At 43.8% G+C, this 18,555-nt stretch overlaps 1 protein-coding gene across 2 annotated transcripts in view; it reads left to right on the top strand.

The window, feature by feature from the left end:
* Positions 1-18,555, top strand: part of KIFC3 (kinesin family member C3) — a 76,253-nt gene that overhangs the window by 42,261 nt on the left and 15,437 nt on the right. For both annotated transcript variants that reach the window (XM_067470920.1, XM_067470921.1), the window contains exons 5-12: positions 7,290-7,430; positions 8,304-8,543; positions 12,046-12,219; positions 13,098-13,245; positions 13,399-13,529; positions 13,620-13,731; positions 15,206-15,387; positions 17,232-17,336. In XM_067470920.1, coding sequence (XP_067327021.1) covers positions 7,290-7,430; positions 8,304-8,543; positions 12,046-12,219; positions 13,098-13,245; positions 13,399-13,529; positions 13,620-13,731; positions 15,206-15,387; positions 17,232-17,336 — 1,233 coding nt within the window. The remainder of the gene's footprint in view (positions 1-7,289; positions 7,431-8,303; positions 8,544-12,045; positions 12,220-13,097; positions 13,246-13,398; positions 13,530-13,619; positions 13,732-15,205; positions 15,388-17,231; positions 17,337-18,555) is intronic.

Below are 18,555 nucleotides of genomic sequence, written 5' to 3'. Positions count from 1 at the left end.
CAGTCATTGGATGAGGGTCGCAGTGGTCTCAGAAAGTGAGGAAAGGTACTTCAAGTCCCATCATCTGTGGTCTATCCTCCTCCAAACTGTACCAGGATGTAGAGTGGGTCATGGAGCCTCTGTGTGCAAAGCTTGGTCTTTATCGGTCTTTGTTGGGGGCCACAGTGGTCTGTGGGAACTGAAGGGTTTGAAGGGACTACAAATCCCATCATCCATTGTCCATCTTCCCCCAAACCTCACTGGCACATAAAGGGGGTCATGGGGGTTGTGTTTCCCAAGATTGGTCTTGATCAGTCATTGGATGAGGATCTCAGCAGTCTCGGCAAGCGAGTGGAGGTACTTCAAGTCCCATCATCCATGGTCCGCCCACATACAAACTGCAGTAGGACGTAGAGTGGGTCATGGGGGCTCTGTGTGCCAAGTTTGGTCTTTATCGGTCTTTGTTGGGCACCACAGTGGTCTGTGGGAACCGACGGGTTTGAAAGTACTACAAATCCCATAACCCGTTGTCTGTCCACTCCCAAATCGCACCAGGACGTAAAATGCATCATGGGGGTTATGTGTGCTGTCACTTCACTGTCCATTTGTGACACTGATGAAGTACTTCCTCATTCTTTGCATGCTTGCTGGAGATTTTTATGGCCTCGTAAATCAGTTATATTAGCACCAGGGGAGCTGTCACTTCACCGACTGTTGGTGACGCTGATGAAGTACTTCCTCATTCTTTGCATGCTTGCTGGAGATTTTTATGGCCTCGTAAATCAGTTATATTAGCACCAGGGGAGCTGTCGCTTCACCGTCTGTTTGTGACACTAATGAAGTACTTCCTCATTCTTTACATCCTTGCTGGAGATTTTTATGGCCTCGTAAATCAGTTATATTAGCACCAGGGGAGCTGTCGCTTCACCGTATGTTTGTGACGCTGATGAAGTACTTCCTCATTCTTTGCATGCTTGCTGGAGATTTTTATGGCCTCGTAAATCAGTTATATTAGCACCAGGGGAGCTGTCACTTCACCGACTGTTGGTGACGCTGATGAAGTACTTCCTCATTCTTTACATGCTTGCTGGAGATTTTTATGGCCTCGTAAATCAGTTATATTAGCACCAGGGGAGCTGTCACTTCACCGACTGTTGGTGACGCTGATGAAGTACTTCCTCATTCTTTGCATGCCTGCTGGAGATTTTTATGGCCTCGTAAATCAGTTATATTAGCACCAGGGGAGCTGTCGCTTCACCGTCTGTTTGTGACACTAATGAAGTACTTCCTCATTCTTTACATCCTTGCTGGAGATTTTTATGGTCTCGTAAATCAGTTATATTAGCACCAGGGGAGCTGTCGCTTCACCGTATGTTTGTGATGCTGATGAAGTACTTCCTCATTCTTTGCATGCTTGCTGGAGATTTTTATGGCCTCGTAAATCAGTTATATTAGCACCAGGGGAGCTGTCACTTCACCGACTGTTGGTGACGCTGATGAAGTACTTCCTCATTCTTTGCATGCTTGCTGGAGATTTTTATGGCCTCGTAAATCAGTTATATTAGCACCAGGGGAGCTGTCGCTTCACCGTCTGTTTGTGACACTAATGAAGTACTTCCTCATTCTTTACATCCTTGCTGGAGATTTTTATGGCCTCGTAAATCAGTTATATTAGCACCAGGGGAGCTGTCGCTTCACCGTCTGAAAGTACTACAAATCCCATAACCCGTTGTCTGTCCACTCCCAAATCGCACCAGGACGTAAAATGCATCATGGGGGTTATGTGTGCTGTCACTTCACTGTCCATTTGTGACACTGATGAAGTACTTCCTCATTCTTTGCATGCTTGCTGGAGATTTTTATGGCCTCGTAAATCAGTTATATTAGCACCAGAGGAGCTGTCGCTTCACCGTCTGTTTGTGACGCTGATGAAGTACTTCCTCATTCTTTACATGCTTGCTGGAGATTTTTATGGCCTCGTAAATCAGTTATATTAGCACCAGGGGAGCTGTCACTTCACCGTCCGTTTGTGACGCTGATGAAGTACTTCCTCATTCTTTGCATGCTTGCTGGAGATTTTTATGGCCTCGTAAATCAGTTATATTAGCACCAGGGGAGCTGTCACTTCACCGACTGTTGGTGACGCTGATGAAGTACTTCCTCATTCTTTACATGCTTGCTGGAGATTTTTATGGCCTCGTAAATCAGTTATATTAGCACCAGGGGAGCTGTCACTTCACCGACTGTTGGTGACGCTGATGAAGTACTTCCTCATTCTTTGCATGCCTGCTGGAGATTTTTATGGCCTCGTAAATCAGATATATTAGCACCAGGGGAGCTGTCGCTTCACCGTCTGTTTGTGACACTAATGAAGTACTTCCTCATTCTTTACATCCTTGCTGGAGATTTTTATGGTCTCGTAAATCAGTTATATTAGCACCAGGGGAGCTGTCGCTTCACCGTATGTTTGTGACGCTGATGAAGTACTTCCTCATTCTTTGCATGCTTGCTGGAGATTTTTATGGCCTCGTAAATCAGTTATATTAGCACCAGGGGAGCTGTCACTTCACCGACTGTTGGTGACGCTGATGAAGTACTTCCTCATTCTTTACATGCTTGCTGGAGATTTTTATGGCCTCGTAAATCAGTTATATTAGCACCAGGGGAGCTGTCACTTCACCGACTGTTGGTGACGCTGATGAAGTACTTCCTCATTCTTTGCATGCCTGCTGGAGATTTTTATGGCCTCGTAAATCAGTTATATTAGCACCAGGGGAGCTGTCGCTTCACCGTCTGTTTGTGACACTAATGAAGTACTTCCTCATTCTTTACATCCTTGCTGGAGATTTTTATGGTCTCGTAAATCAGTTATATTAGCACCAGGGGAGCTGTCGCTTCACCGTATGTTTGTGACGCTGATGAAGTACTTCCTCATTCTTTGCATGCTTGCTGGAGATTTTTATGGCCTCGTAAATCAGTTATATTAGCACCAGGGGAGCTGTCGCTTCACCGACTGTTGGTGACGCTGATGAAGTACTTCCTCATTCTTTGCATGCTTGCTGGAGATTTTTATGGCCTCGTAAATCAGTTATATTAGCACCAGGGGAGCTGTCGCTTCACCGTATGTTTGTGACGCTGATGAAGTACTTCCTCATTCTTTACATCCTTGCTGGAGATTTTTATGGCCTCGTAAATCAGTTATATTAGCACCAGGGGAGCTGTCGCTTCACCGTCTGTTTGTGACACTGATGAAGTACTTCCTCATTCTTTGCATGCTTGCTGGAGATTTTTATGGCCTCGTAAATTAGTTATATTAGCACCAAGGGAGCTGTTGCTTCACTGTCTGTTTGTGACACTGATGAAGTGCTTACTTACTTAGGCAATCCCTCGCAGTCTGAGGATGATGGTCCTCCAAGTGTCGTGTCCTGGCGGTGGGAACGTAGGTGGCTGTGGAGCTCTATTCTTGACCCGCATGTTCTCCCGTAGTGAGGGCATTGGTTTCCAGGTGGGAGGGGGTCCCGGTCAGGGTTGGCTTGACACGCCTTCCTCTTGGCACGTTTCTCTCTTTCACCCTCCATTCATGCCTCTTCAAATTCTGCAGCACTGCTGGTCACAGCTGACCTCCAACTGGAGTGCTCAAGGGCCAGGGCTTCCCAGTTCTCAGTGTCTATCAATTTCTTTTCCTTCCCACCAACATTCCGTTTTCCATTCTTGAGTTCTGAGTAGAGCAACTGCTTTGGGAGACGGTGGTCGGGCATGCGGACAAAATGGCCTTTGCACATCTCAAGAATGTCTTAAGTCCTCCGGGGCAAATTCTTGTGTATGACGACGACAAAGAACTTGGAGAAATGTTCTTTTAGGTTTAAAAGCTGTGTTTTTCCCACCCAAAAATAGTATTTTCCCCACTTTCACGGGGGTCCTGAGCCCTTAACTCCATTGTATGTTGTGGTTTGACAGTACGGGAAATAATACCTCAACGCAATTGCCTGTATCGTCAATACGTTCGTATGACAATAGCGAGGCCTTACATAATGCACAAGAGCCATCGCCCCAATCAGAAGGGTGTCGGTGCCAAAGGGAGGACAGAGGAAAACGGATCATTAGAAAAGAGTAATTAATTCTCTGGCTTGGCACAGACGGCGTTCCTTGATCAATTCGTCTCCTTTATTGGGAGGCAACACATTCCTTTTCCCTTATGAGTCATGGATCTGTGTCTGAGATCTTCAGAAGATACTCCTCCTCCACCTTACACTGTGTTGCTGCACAACGATATTCGGCCTTAGGTAATTTTCAACGGTTAGCAAACAGTATTTTGGTGCCCCCCCCCAACCAATTACTGATATATATTTTCTGTGCACCATATTTGGTTCAGTTCCATCATTGGTGGAGTTCAGAATGTTCTTTGACTGTAGGTGAACTATACATCCCAGTAACTACAACTCGCATATGTCAAGGTCTATTTTCCCCCAAGAGCACCCCTGGGCAACATTAACTCTACCGCGGAGGCTTACTTTGCGTAAGGGTTGAGCCGCCCCTGGCAAAGAGTGAAGGAAGGAAGAAAAGAGATAGGAAAGGAAGAAAGTAGAAGGAAAAGAAAAGGAGGAAAGAAGGAAATAGAGAAGGAAGGAAGGAGAGAAGGAAAGAAAAAAAGGGAAGGAAGAAAAGAGGGAGCGAAGGAAGGAGAGAAAGAGGGAGAGAAGGAAATAAGGAAAGAGAGAAAAGGATGGAAGCAAAAAGCAAAGGAAGGAAAGAAGTAGAGAAGGAAGGAAGGAGAGAAGGAAAAAAGAAAAGGGAACGAAGGAAAGAGGAAATGAAGGAAGGAGAGAAAGAGGGAGTGAAGGAAATAAGGAAAGAGAGAAAGAAGGATGGAAGCAAAAAGCGAAGGAAGGAAGGAAAGAAGCAGAGAAGGAAGGAAGGAGAGAAGGAAAAAAGAAAAGGGAAGGAAGGAAAAGAGGAAATGAAGGAAGGAGAGAAAGAGGGAGTGAAGGAAATAAGGAGAGAAAGAAGGATGGAAGCAAAAAGCGAAGGAAGGAAGGAAAGAGGTAGAGAAGGAAGGAAGGAGAGGAGGAAAAAAGAAAAGGGAAGGAAGAAAAGAGGGAACGAAGGAAGGAGAGAAAGAGGGAGAGAAGGAAATAAGGAAAGAGAGAAAGAAGGATGGAAGCAAAAAGCGAAGGAAGGAAGGAAAGAAGCAGAGAAGGAAGGAAGGAGAGAAGGAAAAATAAAAAGGGAAGAAAGGAAGAGGGAATGAAGGAAGGCGGGAAAGGAGAGAAGGAAAGAAGGGAAGAGAGAAAGAAGGATGGAAGCAAAAAGCAAAGGAAGGAAGGAAAGAAGCAGAGAAGGAAGGAAGGAGAGAAGGAAAAAAGAAAAGGGAAGGAAGGAAAAGAGGGAACAAAGGAAGGAGGGAAAGAGGGAGAGAAAGAGAGGGGGAAAGTTGGCCACAGCAACGCGTGGCGGCAGAGGCGGCCCTAGGTAATTTTCAACGGTAAGCAAACAGTATTTTGGTGCCCCCCCCCCAACCAATCACTGATCTATATTTTCTGTTTGTCGTGGGAGTTCTGTGTGCCGTATTTGGTTCAATTCCATCCTTGGTGGAGTTCAGAATGCTCTTTGATTGTAGGTGAACTATACATCCCAGTAACTACAACTTACATATGTCAAGATCTATTTCCCCCCAAGAGTGCCTCAAGAGCGCCCCTGGGCAACATCAACTCTACCGCGACTGCTTACTTTGCGTAATGGGTGAGCCGCCCCTGTCGGCAATCCTCTTGCTGCTCCAGTGTGTGCGCCTAAATAGAGACAGTGTGTCGGCTCGTTTAAATAGGGCATTGACTTTTTCAATTAAGCCCAATCAAGAGGATATTATAAACATGCCTATGACATCAAGATATGAAAGGAGGGGACTATTATTCAGCAAATTACAGTTTTAGGAGCCCTTGGAGCTGATTAAAAGATGCAAGGGTAAGGCACCTTGTGTGTCAAGTCAAGTCTGGGCAGATCAAAGGATCCCATCCAATCTTATAACGATGGCAATTTTTACAGAGGGCTGGTGGCATCATCATCATGATGTACACACACACACACACACACGTGTCATATCAAAATGACCATTTGGGACCTAACTGGCTAGCTTGGGAATGATGGGAGTTGTAGTGCTGCAACATCTAGCAGGGCAACATCCCTTCTGCAGTTGGAATCATTTGTTGTATTGTTTTTGCTGAAAGATGCCTATTACTTTGCTCTGCTAGAGCAGTGTCTTAGGCCTCAAGTTCATTTGAAGCCTTCCTCTGAATGAGCACAGACTACGATATCGTCAACATATTGGCGTTCTATAGCAGACATTGTTGTATCCTTACTTTTGCCTTTCAGCTTCCAGAAGTTAAAGAACTTGCCATATATATTAGGCCTGGGTAACAACGGAAAAATTTGTTTCTAAAATCGATTTGTATTTGGGGGGGGGGGGGGTTGTTTCAATATTTAAAATAATTACAAAATTTTCCTTTTAAAAAGTTCAATATTTATGAAATTTCGTAAATGTGAAAAAAATTATAAAACATTAACGAATCGATTTCCGAAACAATAACGAATCGATTCGTTAATGGCGGATGCGACCGCGAAATACGCTAAAAAACCTCCAAAAACTTCTGAAGCTTCCCTCTCCCTCTGTTGTTGACTGTTGGTGTGATATTATAATTTTTTTTCACTAATTAAACAAAAAACTTGCCCCAGACATGCGGAAATAATAACGAAACGACCTCAGAACAATAACGAAACGAATACAATAACGAAATGCGAAGCATTTACAAAACGTGTTTAAAAATTCGTTTTTTAAAAAAAATGCTCCAGAATGGTTTGTTATCGTTTTGTAATTGGAAAAATTAATGAATTATTAACGAATTACGAATTAACGAAACGAAACTGCCCAGCCCTAATATATATCTCTCTATGTGTATGTGTGTGTGTGTGTGTGTATATATATATATATACATACACACACACACATTTATTTATTTACGACATTTACATGTCGCCCTTCTCACCCTGAAGGGGACTCAAAACGGCTTACAAGTAAAATGTAAATACACTATATTATATATTATATATGGGGGGGGGGGAGAGCAAGCACTGGCTATGCCACACTTGGCTAGAGATGCCAACTATTCCAGTGGCATTACACCTGTGGCCTTCCAGGTGTTTTGGACTCGTTTCCAGAATCCTTGGCAGTAGGGGCTTCTGAGAGCTGGAGTCCCCACACCTCTGAACTGTCCACGCACTCCTAACCACCACCTCCTTGTTGCCCTCTCTGTTCCCAGGGCGGTACAGACCTGGAGAAGCACCGAGACCTCCTGGCGGCAGAGAACCTGCGCCTGAAGCAGGAGGTGAAGATGTGCGAGGCGCAGCTGCAGGAGCTCCGGAAGCAGCCCCCGAAATGCGCGGGGTGTGAACACGGCCAGGTGAGGGGAGCCCCCCTCTGCCAGGGGGAGGTCACTGACCATGGGGTGTGTTTTCCATCAAGGCCAGCCTTGCAAGGTCCAGGCTCAGGGTCGGAAATGACCGCCGGGTGGTTGAAGGCCTTGGGGCCTGAAATTCTCCTCCTGGGCCGAATTGGCAACCAACCGGAAAGCTTGGTAGTGAAGGTTTGAGAGTGATGATGTCAAGAGCAACAGAATGATGACCAGCAGGAGCATTACCACAGGGAGAAAGTAATGCAGGAGATTTCAGGTAATTTAACAATGAATACATAATGGATAGCATCTCAACGTTTGGCAAGTGGCAAGTTGAAGGGTGACAGACTCAATAGGGAAACTTTTCCAGGCCGCAGGAGACTGCTCGCCTGCCCGGAATGCCTCTCTGGTGTTCCGGGGATGCCGGATCCACGTCGCTTCAAACCGCGGATATGGAATTTCTCCTTTCAGATCTCCGTATCCACAAAATGGTGGATTGGCTCCATTTTAATGACTTATTTTTCTGTACTAAATTCTAACCCTATCTGCCATCTCGCTTTTCTTATTTTGGGTCCCTACGCTCAGAAAATAACCTCTATCTGGAACAAAAGAATAGTAGAGCTTCCTGTCAATGATCTGTAGAAGACTGAACTCACTTCAACTTCCTTTGTTTACATTTGATGCCTCAAGTCATTCAATATGGCTGCTGTGCGCAGTGATCATTACAAGATGGTTGCTTCCTGGGAATCTGGCACAGTCTCCTTCTCGGGTGGTGGTCTTTGAACAGGGGCTCGATGGCTTTCTTGTTGAGAAGGCTTGGATTGTGTCCTCCTCCTTGAGGTCCAGGATCCCATGAGTGTTTTCCCTTTCTCTTCCTGGCAGGAAAACGCGAAGCTGCAGGAGAGGCTGGCGCAGCTGACGCGGGATGCGGAGGAGCTGAAGGGTCGCCTCTCGGAGCTGGACCTGGAGGTGGAGCAGAAGACCAACCGCCTGGCGGAGGTGGAGCTGCGCCTGAAGGACTCCCTGGCCGAGAAGGCCCAGGAGGAGGAGCGGCTCAGCCGGCGACTGCGCGACAGCCAGGAGACCATCGCCAGCCTGAAGGCCCAGCCCCAGCAGGTCAAGGTAAGGCAAGGGAGGTAGTGGGCTGTCCAAACCAACCCATTGGCACGCTCTCTAAATGTTACGTTGCCACAGCTCTGCCTTATTTAGGTAGAGATGAACCAAACTCCCAGTTTTATCAAACAGTTTAATTAAAACAACATTTACTTGCTGTCTTGTTTTAATAAATCAAAATATAAAACATAAATATAGCACTCAGTCACGGAATAAACAAAAACTGATAGCAAAAGCTACACCATAGTCAAAGGGTCCAGTCCAGTGGTCAAATGCCGAGAGTTCAATAAACAAATTCCAGGGATCAAGAGTCTATACTGAAGTCAAAAGCCAATCCAAAGGTTCAAGGTTCCAGGGTTCCAAGATTACAGGAGACAGGTCAGGATACCGAAAATCCAACAGATCTGGGGGGAAAACCAACAGCATCCACCACCAAAATATGACAACAGATACTTTTCTCCCGAAGATGAGTCCCAAGGTTAGCTCCTTAAATCCAGTAACACCCAGCTGCAACCCATCTCTTGCATACCTCCACCCTTAATTGCTTTCACCCATGAACCCTTACTTACAGATTACTAAACCCTTTAGAACTAATACTTACATTAACCCTTCCATCACTACCCACCATCAACTGCAGAACATAAGACACTAAACTCATAGTCAGAAACAGCCTAGGATTATGCATAACAAGTCATCTAGACAGAGGATAGTCAAGAGTCTGTTTCAAAGGGTCAATAACACAGAAGCTTTCCAATGTCTTATAACTGTTGTTAACTGTTGTTTACGGGTGGGTTTTAATATAAATGTTATTATATTATTGATGTTTTGATGTTCATATCTTATTAATTTATAGTTGTATGTTGTTGCGCCAAGCGTATTTCAGTCGTCCAGTACAGAAGACACAATAACAAGAGGGAAAAGGACAGAAAAACTTTACTCTTATCAGTTAAAACATAAACTTGCAATACTACAAACAGTGCAACAAATTTACGTAGTCTTTGTAAGCAATACAGAATAAGGCTTCTTCATCTTTATCCAAGTGAGAGAGCAGTAGAAATAGTTGAGGAAACTGCCTGAGCAAAGGCTCTTCAGAGCAAAAGCCGAACCGTATTCTAAAAACTATACAGTTATACCCCACCGGATGTGGTCCAAACTTACTAGTTGACCTACTGTCAGGAGTCAATTTCTAACGATATGAAGGCATCACAAATTCCCTCTGTGACATCCTGACTGAATCAGTTCTCTCTCTGTGACATTTTGAAGCCAGCAGAAGGTGCTGGAAGCCTTGTATTGGAACTTGTGAAGCAACAAGCTCTAATAAAGAAACTGAGAAGGGGGGGGGGGGGGGAGAGATGGGCAGGAAAGATGTATAAAAGGAAGTGGTGGTGGGAAAAAAAGTCAGTAGTGTCTTTCTTTGCTGCAGATACAAGCAATACATGCATTTCAAAGCAAAACCGGCTTGTGAGTGGTCATTTAATATTGCCATCTAGATCCTACAGTCATACACCTACATTTGCAGCTGCACACAGTAGTCAGCAGTATAAGGTTTCCTTTAACACACACACACACACATACACTAAGTCCTTTTACGACTTACTGTAACATATGTTATTGTCCAGCTATTATGTTTTGGTTTTCACATTTATGTATGGCATTGCATTTTTGCCTTTATTATGTTGGAAACTGCTTTGAGTTCCCTCAGGAGGAGAAAAACAGTATATAAATGTAGTAAATGAATAAATAAACAATCCAAGTGGAGATCCAAACATGGAGTTAAAAGTCTGGCGACAAAGGTACCGGCCGAAGCTCTATCCAATGTCAGCTGTTTTGAGTCTCCTCGTGGAGAGAAGAAGCAGGATATCAATCAACATCATAAAAATAATAATATTTGAATTGGATCCACCACTTTTTACCCATTCCGTATAAACTATCCATTTATCTTTGATTTCTCGCATAGTATCCTGAGTTAGATTGTCCTTGATCATAAAGGTAACTATTCCACTTTTCCATAGTCCCATTTTTTCCCCATTTTTCCAACTCCATGCTGTCACTTCCTGTCCAGCGGGCTGAGAGGGGCGATATGTAAATATAGTCAATAATAATAATAATAATAATAATAATAATAATAATAATATTTTTTCCATGTCAGGAGTGACTAGCAGTTTCTCAAGTCGCTCCTGACATGGAAAAATATTATTATTATTATTAATAATAATAATAATAATAATAATAATTTTGCTTTGAATAATAATAATTAGTTTTGCTTTGAATAATAATGATAATAATAATAATAATAATAATAATAATAACAATAATATTTTTTTCCATGTCAGAAGCGACTTGCAGTTTCTCAAGTCGCTCCTGACATGGAAAAATATTATTGTTATTATTATTATTATTAATAATAATAATAATAATAATTTTGCTTTGAATAATAATAATTAGTTTTGCTTTGAATAATGATGATGATGATGATGATAATAATAATAATAATAATAATTTTTCCATGTCAGGAGCGACTTGCAGTTTCTCAAGTTGCTCCTGACATGGAAAAAAAAATTATTATTATTATTATTATTATTATTATTATTCTGGTGTGACAGAATTGGCCGTCTGCAAGGACGTTGCCCAGGGGACGCCTGGATGTTTTTGATGTTTTACCATCCTTTTTGGGAGGCTTCTCTCATGTCCCCGCATGGGGAGCTGGAGCTGACAGAGGGAGCTCTCCCCAGATTTGAACCTGCGACCTGTCCTGCCAGCACAGGGGTTTAACCCACTGTACCACTGGGGGCTCCATAATAATAATAATAATAATAATAATATCAAAACTGTTGGCGTGTAGCAGAGTATCGCAGAAGCTCAGAATAATGGACTCTGGAGTCTCCGGTAAAAGCAGTTTTTCAGCTTTACTTAAGCAGCTCGAAATAGACAACGTACACCATCAGCGGACAGACGTGAAGAACACAAACCGAAAGAGATTGGAACGAATACAAACTGCAGCTGGAAGGAAGTTCATCTCTGGCACTCCCTAATCTTTCACAGAGCAAGAACTCAGGGTCACATTCTCACAGCTCGTTACTTTGCTGTTTAACTCTTCTGTGTCAAACTACATCCTGGCAATACAATTCTATTACAATCACATAAAATTACATTTAAACACACATCATACATGAATTACACACTGACAACAACTACTGTATTTACCCGATTCTAACGCACATCTCTTTTTGACCATAGTACCTTCCCAAAATTAGGATGCACATTAGAGTTGCGTAATATGGTAAATACTTTTTAGCGTTTCAGGGTTTTGAAAATTGAGGTGCGCATTAGATTTGATGGCGCATTAGACTTGAGTAAGTACAGGTATTTAAAATACCACTTCAAGTGAACGTGGATTTGGTGCTAAAGGGAGTTTTTTCCAACGAGAAGGTTAAGAGATCAAGAATTATTTGAAACTATGGATTTAGCACAGGGCCGGTTGCAGGAGTGACCTGAGCTTCCTCCCTCTCAGTACGTCATCCGCACCATGGAAGTGGAGTCCTCCAAGACCAAGCAGGCCCTGTGCGAGACCCAGTCCCGGAACCAGTACCTGCAGGACCAGGTGGGGATGCAGCGCCAGGTGCTGAAGGAGATGGAGCAGCAGCTGCAGAACTCCCAGAAGGCGGCCACTCAGCTCCGGCAGCAGGTAACAAGCCGGACGATGGACGGATGGAGGGTGGGAGGGCAGCAAATGGGCAGCGGCAGAGGTCAACTCAGCTAAAAGAGCCTGGGCAGAAGCCCTTCTGGGGGGAAGGTCATGTCCTCTGCCCAAAACACTTCCAGATGATCCTCAGTTGTGTAAAGTGATGCCACCCCTTGGACCCCAGCTCTGAAGTCTTGCAATGTAGAGTAAGATATAATTGTCAAAGGCTTTCATGACTCAAATTACTGGGTTGCTGTGAGTTTTTCGGGCTGTATAACCATGTTCCAGCTGCATTCTCTCCTGATGTTTCACCTGCATCTGTGGCTAAGGGCATCTTCAGAAGTTCACAACATTCTATTAGCTTCACTGCCAGCAGAACCTCTGAAATGCCATTAACCAGAGATGCAGGCAAAATGTTAGGAGAGAGTGCTACTGGGACAAGGCCATACAGCCCGAAATACTCACAGCAACCCAAGATAATATTATTTTAGTAAATAACTCTAAATAACACTACCCAATTTGTCTTCCTGGCTTATCAACGTCATTTCTTAATTGGCTCTATCATCAAAACATGGGGAAAGTTTATCAAACTGCAAAAACTTGATGTGTTGCTGGGCTTGGCCTCATGTAAGCTGCTCCGAATCCCTTGGGGAGATGGTAGCGGGGTATAAATAAAGTATTATTATTAAAACTTTGTCGTTGCGGGAAGGACATCCTGCAGCACATTTTGCAATTGTTTTCGGATGAATATCTCATCATTGAGTCTCAACCCATTCCACATAGTTTGTGGCAGCCACAAAAACAACGAAGTTTCTGGAGCAGAATGACTCCTTTCAACGTAAGGATCACCAACTGGCTTCCTCCTGTGACTTCTCGTCTAGGTGAAGATGTACGAGTCTGAGCTGGAGCGGGCCCACGAACAGATGCTGGAGGAGATGCAGAACATGGAGGAGGACAAGAACCGGGCCATCGAGGAGGCCTTTTCACGCGCCCAAGTAGAAATGAAAGCCGTCCACGAGAACCTGGCTGGTGAGGAGCTTCCCACGAGGCTGCTGCCCATTTCGGTCCGGGACCTCGCCTTCCGCAGATGTGCTTTTGGGGCTCCTGTGGAAGGAGAGGAGGTGAGTGTCCACAGGAGTGTGTCCCTTCTGAGAATTCTTCTCTGCTTCTGTTCCTCGCCAGGGGTGCGGACAAACCTGCTGACGCTCCAGCCGGCGCTCCGGACGCTGACCAGTGACTACAACAGCCTGAAGCGGCAGGTCCGGGATTTCCCCGTCTTGCTCCAGGAAGCGCTGCAGAGTGCCAAGGCCGAGGTCGGTCCTGCAACTGTCGCAGTGCGTTGGTGGGAATGCAGGGTTTGTGTCTCCGCCCGCCTCTCACCCTTTTTGCCTTCTCTCTTGCAGATTGGGCAAGCCATCGAAGAGGTGAACAGCACAAACCAGGAGCTGCTGCGGAAATACCGCCGGGAGCTCCAGCTCCGGAAGAAGTGCCACAACGAACTGGTGCGGCTGAAAGGTCTGCCCCTCGCTGCACTCTTTGCTTCGCGGTACCAATGTTGCTGTGATCCTTCTTGTTATTATTTCTGAACAGGAAATGGCCCCTCTGACTATAAACACACCACACATTGAGTGAAGGAACAATCCTTTTTATTATAGCTTAGCAAAAAAGCCAGTAGAAATAAATGCTTGTAAAGACAGATAAGATTCCAAAAAGCAACAAGACATTCAAAGGCAGGAAGAAGAAAACAGAGTCCAAACGTAGCATTCAAAAGCAATGTTCAAAAAGCATAAAATAATATTCCAAGGCACTGATAATCCAGACAGGAATCAACCAAGAAGCAAGAACAGAACAGACGCTGCTAGTCAAGTTGAAAGGCTAGAAAAAAACCATGAAGACGAGACCACTTGAACAGGAATTCCATGAGGCTTGTGTTTTGGTTTCCAAACGATGCCTGATCTGACAAGATTTTCTAAAGGCAAAGCTTAAATCCCAAAAACTGGTTTCGTTTCCCTCCAGTCTTTGACCTTAACTGACAAATTCTTTCAGATCTACGTAAACATTGGGCCTCTTGTCGATTCTGGCTCATCTCCAGCCGCCAACTCTGCTTATCTGACTCCTCATTAACTTTAGCGGGTGTCAGACTGTTTTCCAACTAGAATCTGGAGAGCTCACAGGTGGAGGGAGTAAGCCTTCCTCCCAGAAACATTCTCATGAGAATCTGCTCTTTGCACTGAAGCCTCTCTGTCAGTGTCTGCATGAAACTCACTGACCAAAGTGCCTCCATCTTGCACCTCAGAGTCAGGCCCAGCATCCCCCACATCAGGATCAACAAGGGACTGATTTCCCTCCTCATTACCCACATTAGACACAGAAACATCAGGAGACTGAAACACATTCACAGGTTCAATCACAGGCTGAGTCCCAACACCCTGGCAGTAGGGGTCTTTGGGAGTTTCCAAACAATGCCTGATTTGACAAGATTTTCTAAAGGCAAACCTTAAATCCCAAAAACTGGTTTCGTTTCCCCCCAGTTTTTGACTTTAATTGATGAATTCTTTCGGATCTACATAAACATTGGGTCTCTTGCCAATTCTGGCTCATCTCCAGCCGCCAACTCTGCTTATCTGATTCTTCATTAACTTTAGCAGGTGTCAGACTGTTTTCCAAACTGGAATCTGGAGAAACATTCTCATGAGAATCTGCCCTTTGCACCGAAGCCTCTCTGTCAGTGTCTGCATGAAACTCACTGACCAAAGTGTCTCCATCTTGCACCTCAGAGTCAGTCCCAGCATCCCCCACATCAGAAGCAACAGGGGACTGGTTTCCGTCCTCATTACCCACATCAGACACATTTGTTTTTGGGGCTGCAAAAATGTATCCAGGGGTCGGCAGAATTCCACATGTCCAAGGACCCCTCACAGGAGATACAGAACCCTTGGGAGCTAGGCATCTCCAGGCTGACGTGGTTCTGCTCTTTCTCCCTCTCAAGGCAACATCCGAGTGTTTGGCCGCGTCCGGCCCATCAGCAGGGAGGACGGGGAGGGCCCCGAGGCGGCCAACGCGGTGACCTTTGATCCCGACGATGACGCCGTCCTCCACCTCGTTCACAAGGGGAAGGAAGTCTCCTTCGAGCTGGACAAGGTCTTCCCCCCGGAAGCGACACAAGAAGACGTAAGTCCGGCCTTGGGATTGGGTCCACTCTTGCAAGCGGCTGCAGGAGCGGACGCGTGGCTATCTACTGGTGACCAATTGTCCTATCAATCAATCAATCAATTTTATTTAATGCTTAGACTATTGTTATGGTGTTTCACATCCAGAACAAACAGAAGTAATCTATATATATAAAATGTTTGTGGGAGAAACGTAACTCAGAAACCATGGATGGATTGACATGACATTTTGACACAATACACCTAATAGTCCAAGGAGTGTCCATCGCCTCTAAAAACACACAAAAAACAGCAGAACAGACTTTAAAACCCCCCAAAATAAACCATATATACATATATACATACATTCATATACATATACACATGCACACATACATCCAGACACACGCACACACAAATAAACACATATACACACATACATATACACCTACACACATATACATATACACATACATTTACATATATACACACATATATACATATACAAAAGCACACACGTATACACACGTATATGCACATATAAACACAGAAATACACAAATATATACACATGTACACACACACATATATACACATAAACGCAAATATATACACACATAAACATATACACACATATATGGATATACACAAGCACACACATATACACAATATACATATACACATATAAACACAGAAATACACAAATACATACACACATACACAAACACACATAAACACATATACACACATACATATACACTTACACTCATATACATATACACATACATTCACATATATACACACACATATGTATATACACAAGCACACACATATACACAATATACATGTACACATATAAACACATAAATACACAAATATATACACACATATATATACACACAAACACACATATATACACATATATGCAAATATATACACACATATAAATACATACACTCCTACACTCATATACTCATAAAACACCTACACTCATATACATATACACATACATTCACATATACACACATATATGCATATACACAAGCACCCACATATACACAATATACATATACACATATAAACACAGAAATACACAAATATATAGACATATACACAAATATATACACACACATAAACACATATACACACATACATATACACCTACACTCGTATACATATACACATACATTCACATATGCACACACTTATGCATATACACAAGCACCCACATATACACAATACACGTATACACATATAAACACAGAAATACACAAATATATACACACGTACACACACAGATATATATACACACTAGGCATGTGCAATCCATGGTTCTAAATGGTTCTAAAGTACTTACAAAACTAAAGTTCTGGTGGTGAACACTATGGGGCGCTGGTGCTTTGCTTCTCCAGTGTTGCTAAAGTTCTGGTGGTGAAAATTTCAGAACTCTAACAAAACTTTCAAAATTTCATTATAAACGGCCATTCCTAATTGGTTCTGTCATAAAAATCATCAATAATGAAATAATAATAACATTTTGAAAGTTCTGGTGGTGAAAAATTCAGAACTCTAACAAAACTTCATTATAAATGAAATAATAATGAAATAGCTAAAGTTCTGGTGGTGAAAATTTCAGAACTCTAACAAAACTTTCAAAATTTCATTATAAACGGCAATTCCTAATTGGTTCTGTCATAAAAATCATCAATAATTAAATAATAGTGAAATTTTGAAAGTTTTGTTAGAGTTCTGAAATTTTCACCACCAGAACTTTAGCAATTTCATTCTAGCTCTAGGGTGAGAATCCCTTCAAAATAAAGCATTTTTGAATAGGAACGCATCTGAAAGGAACGTGTCTCTCCCAAAGGTCTTCCGGGAAGTGCAGGCCTTGATCACGTCTTGCATCGATGGCTACAACGTCTGCATTTTCGCCTATGGACAGACGGGCGCTGGCAAGACCTACACCATGGAGGTGAGCTTCCTACCTGACTCCTCCTCCTCCTCCTTCCTTTGATTGACCAAACCCTGCATGAAATGCCCTCGGAAGCACTTTATTTTATATTTTATTGTTGTATTTTTATGTTGTATATTTGCATTGTTGTGTTGCTGGGCTTGGCCTCATGGAAGCTGCCCTGAGTCCCCTTTGGGGAGATGCTGGCGGGGTATAAATAAAGATTATTATTATTAGTAGTATTATTTTATCTTATTTTCTTATGTTTTATTGTTGTATTTTGATGTCTTAGATTTGCATTGTTGTATTGCCAGGCTTGGCCTCATGGAGCCTCTGTGGGCATTGCAGAATACAAGGGACAATGTTTTGTAAGCCTGACTGAAGCCTGTCATATACTGAGGCGAACTAACACTGAGGCCTACTCATACTGAGGCCTTTCTCACACTGTGGATTCTCTCAGACTGAAGCCTGTCATATACTGAGGCGAACTAACACTGAGGCCTACTCATACTGAGGCCTGCTAACACACCGAGGCCTTTCTCACACTGTGGGTTCTCTCAGACTGAAGCCTGTCATGTACTGAGGCAAACTAACACTGAGGGCTACTCATACTGAGGCCTGCTAACACACTGAGGCCTTTCTCACACTGTGGGTTCTCTCAGACTGAAGCCTGTCATGTACTGAGGCAAACTAACACTGAGGGCTACTCATACTGAGGCCTGCTAACACACTGAGGCCTTTCTCACACGGTGGGTTCTCTCAGACTGAAGCCTGTCATGTACTGAGGCAAACTAACACTGAGGGCTACTCGTACTGAGGCCTGCTAACACACTGAGGCCTTTCTCACACGGTGGGTTCTCTCAGACTGAAGCCTGTCATGTACTGAGGCAAACTAACACTGAGGGCTACTCATACTGAGGCCTGCTAACACACTGAGGCCTTTCTCATACTGTGGGTTCTCTCAGACTGAAGCCTGTTATATACTGAGGCGAACTAACACTGAGGCCTACTCATACTGAGGCCTGCTAACACACTGAGGCCTTTCTCACACTGTGGGTTCTCTCAAACTGAGGCCTGTCGTATACTGAGGCAAACTAACACTGAGGCCTACTCATACTGAGGCCTGCTAACACACTGAGGTCTTTCTCACACTGTGGGTTCTCTCAGACTGAAGCCTGTTATATACTGAGGCGAACTAACACTGAGGCCTACTCATACTGAGGCCTGCTAACACACTGAG

This window comes from Anolis sagrei, chromosome 8, assembly GCF_037176765.1.
Source record: "Anolis sagrei isolate rAnoSag1 chromosome 8, rAnoSag1.mat, whole genome shotgun sequence".
NCBI lineage: Eukaryota > Metazoa > Chordata > Lepidosauria > Squamata > Dactyloidae > Anolis > Anolis sagrei.
This window is presented reverse-complemented; position numbering and strand designations above follow the sequence as displayed.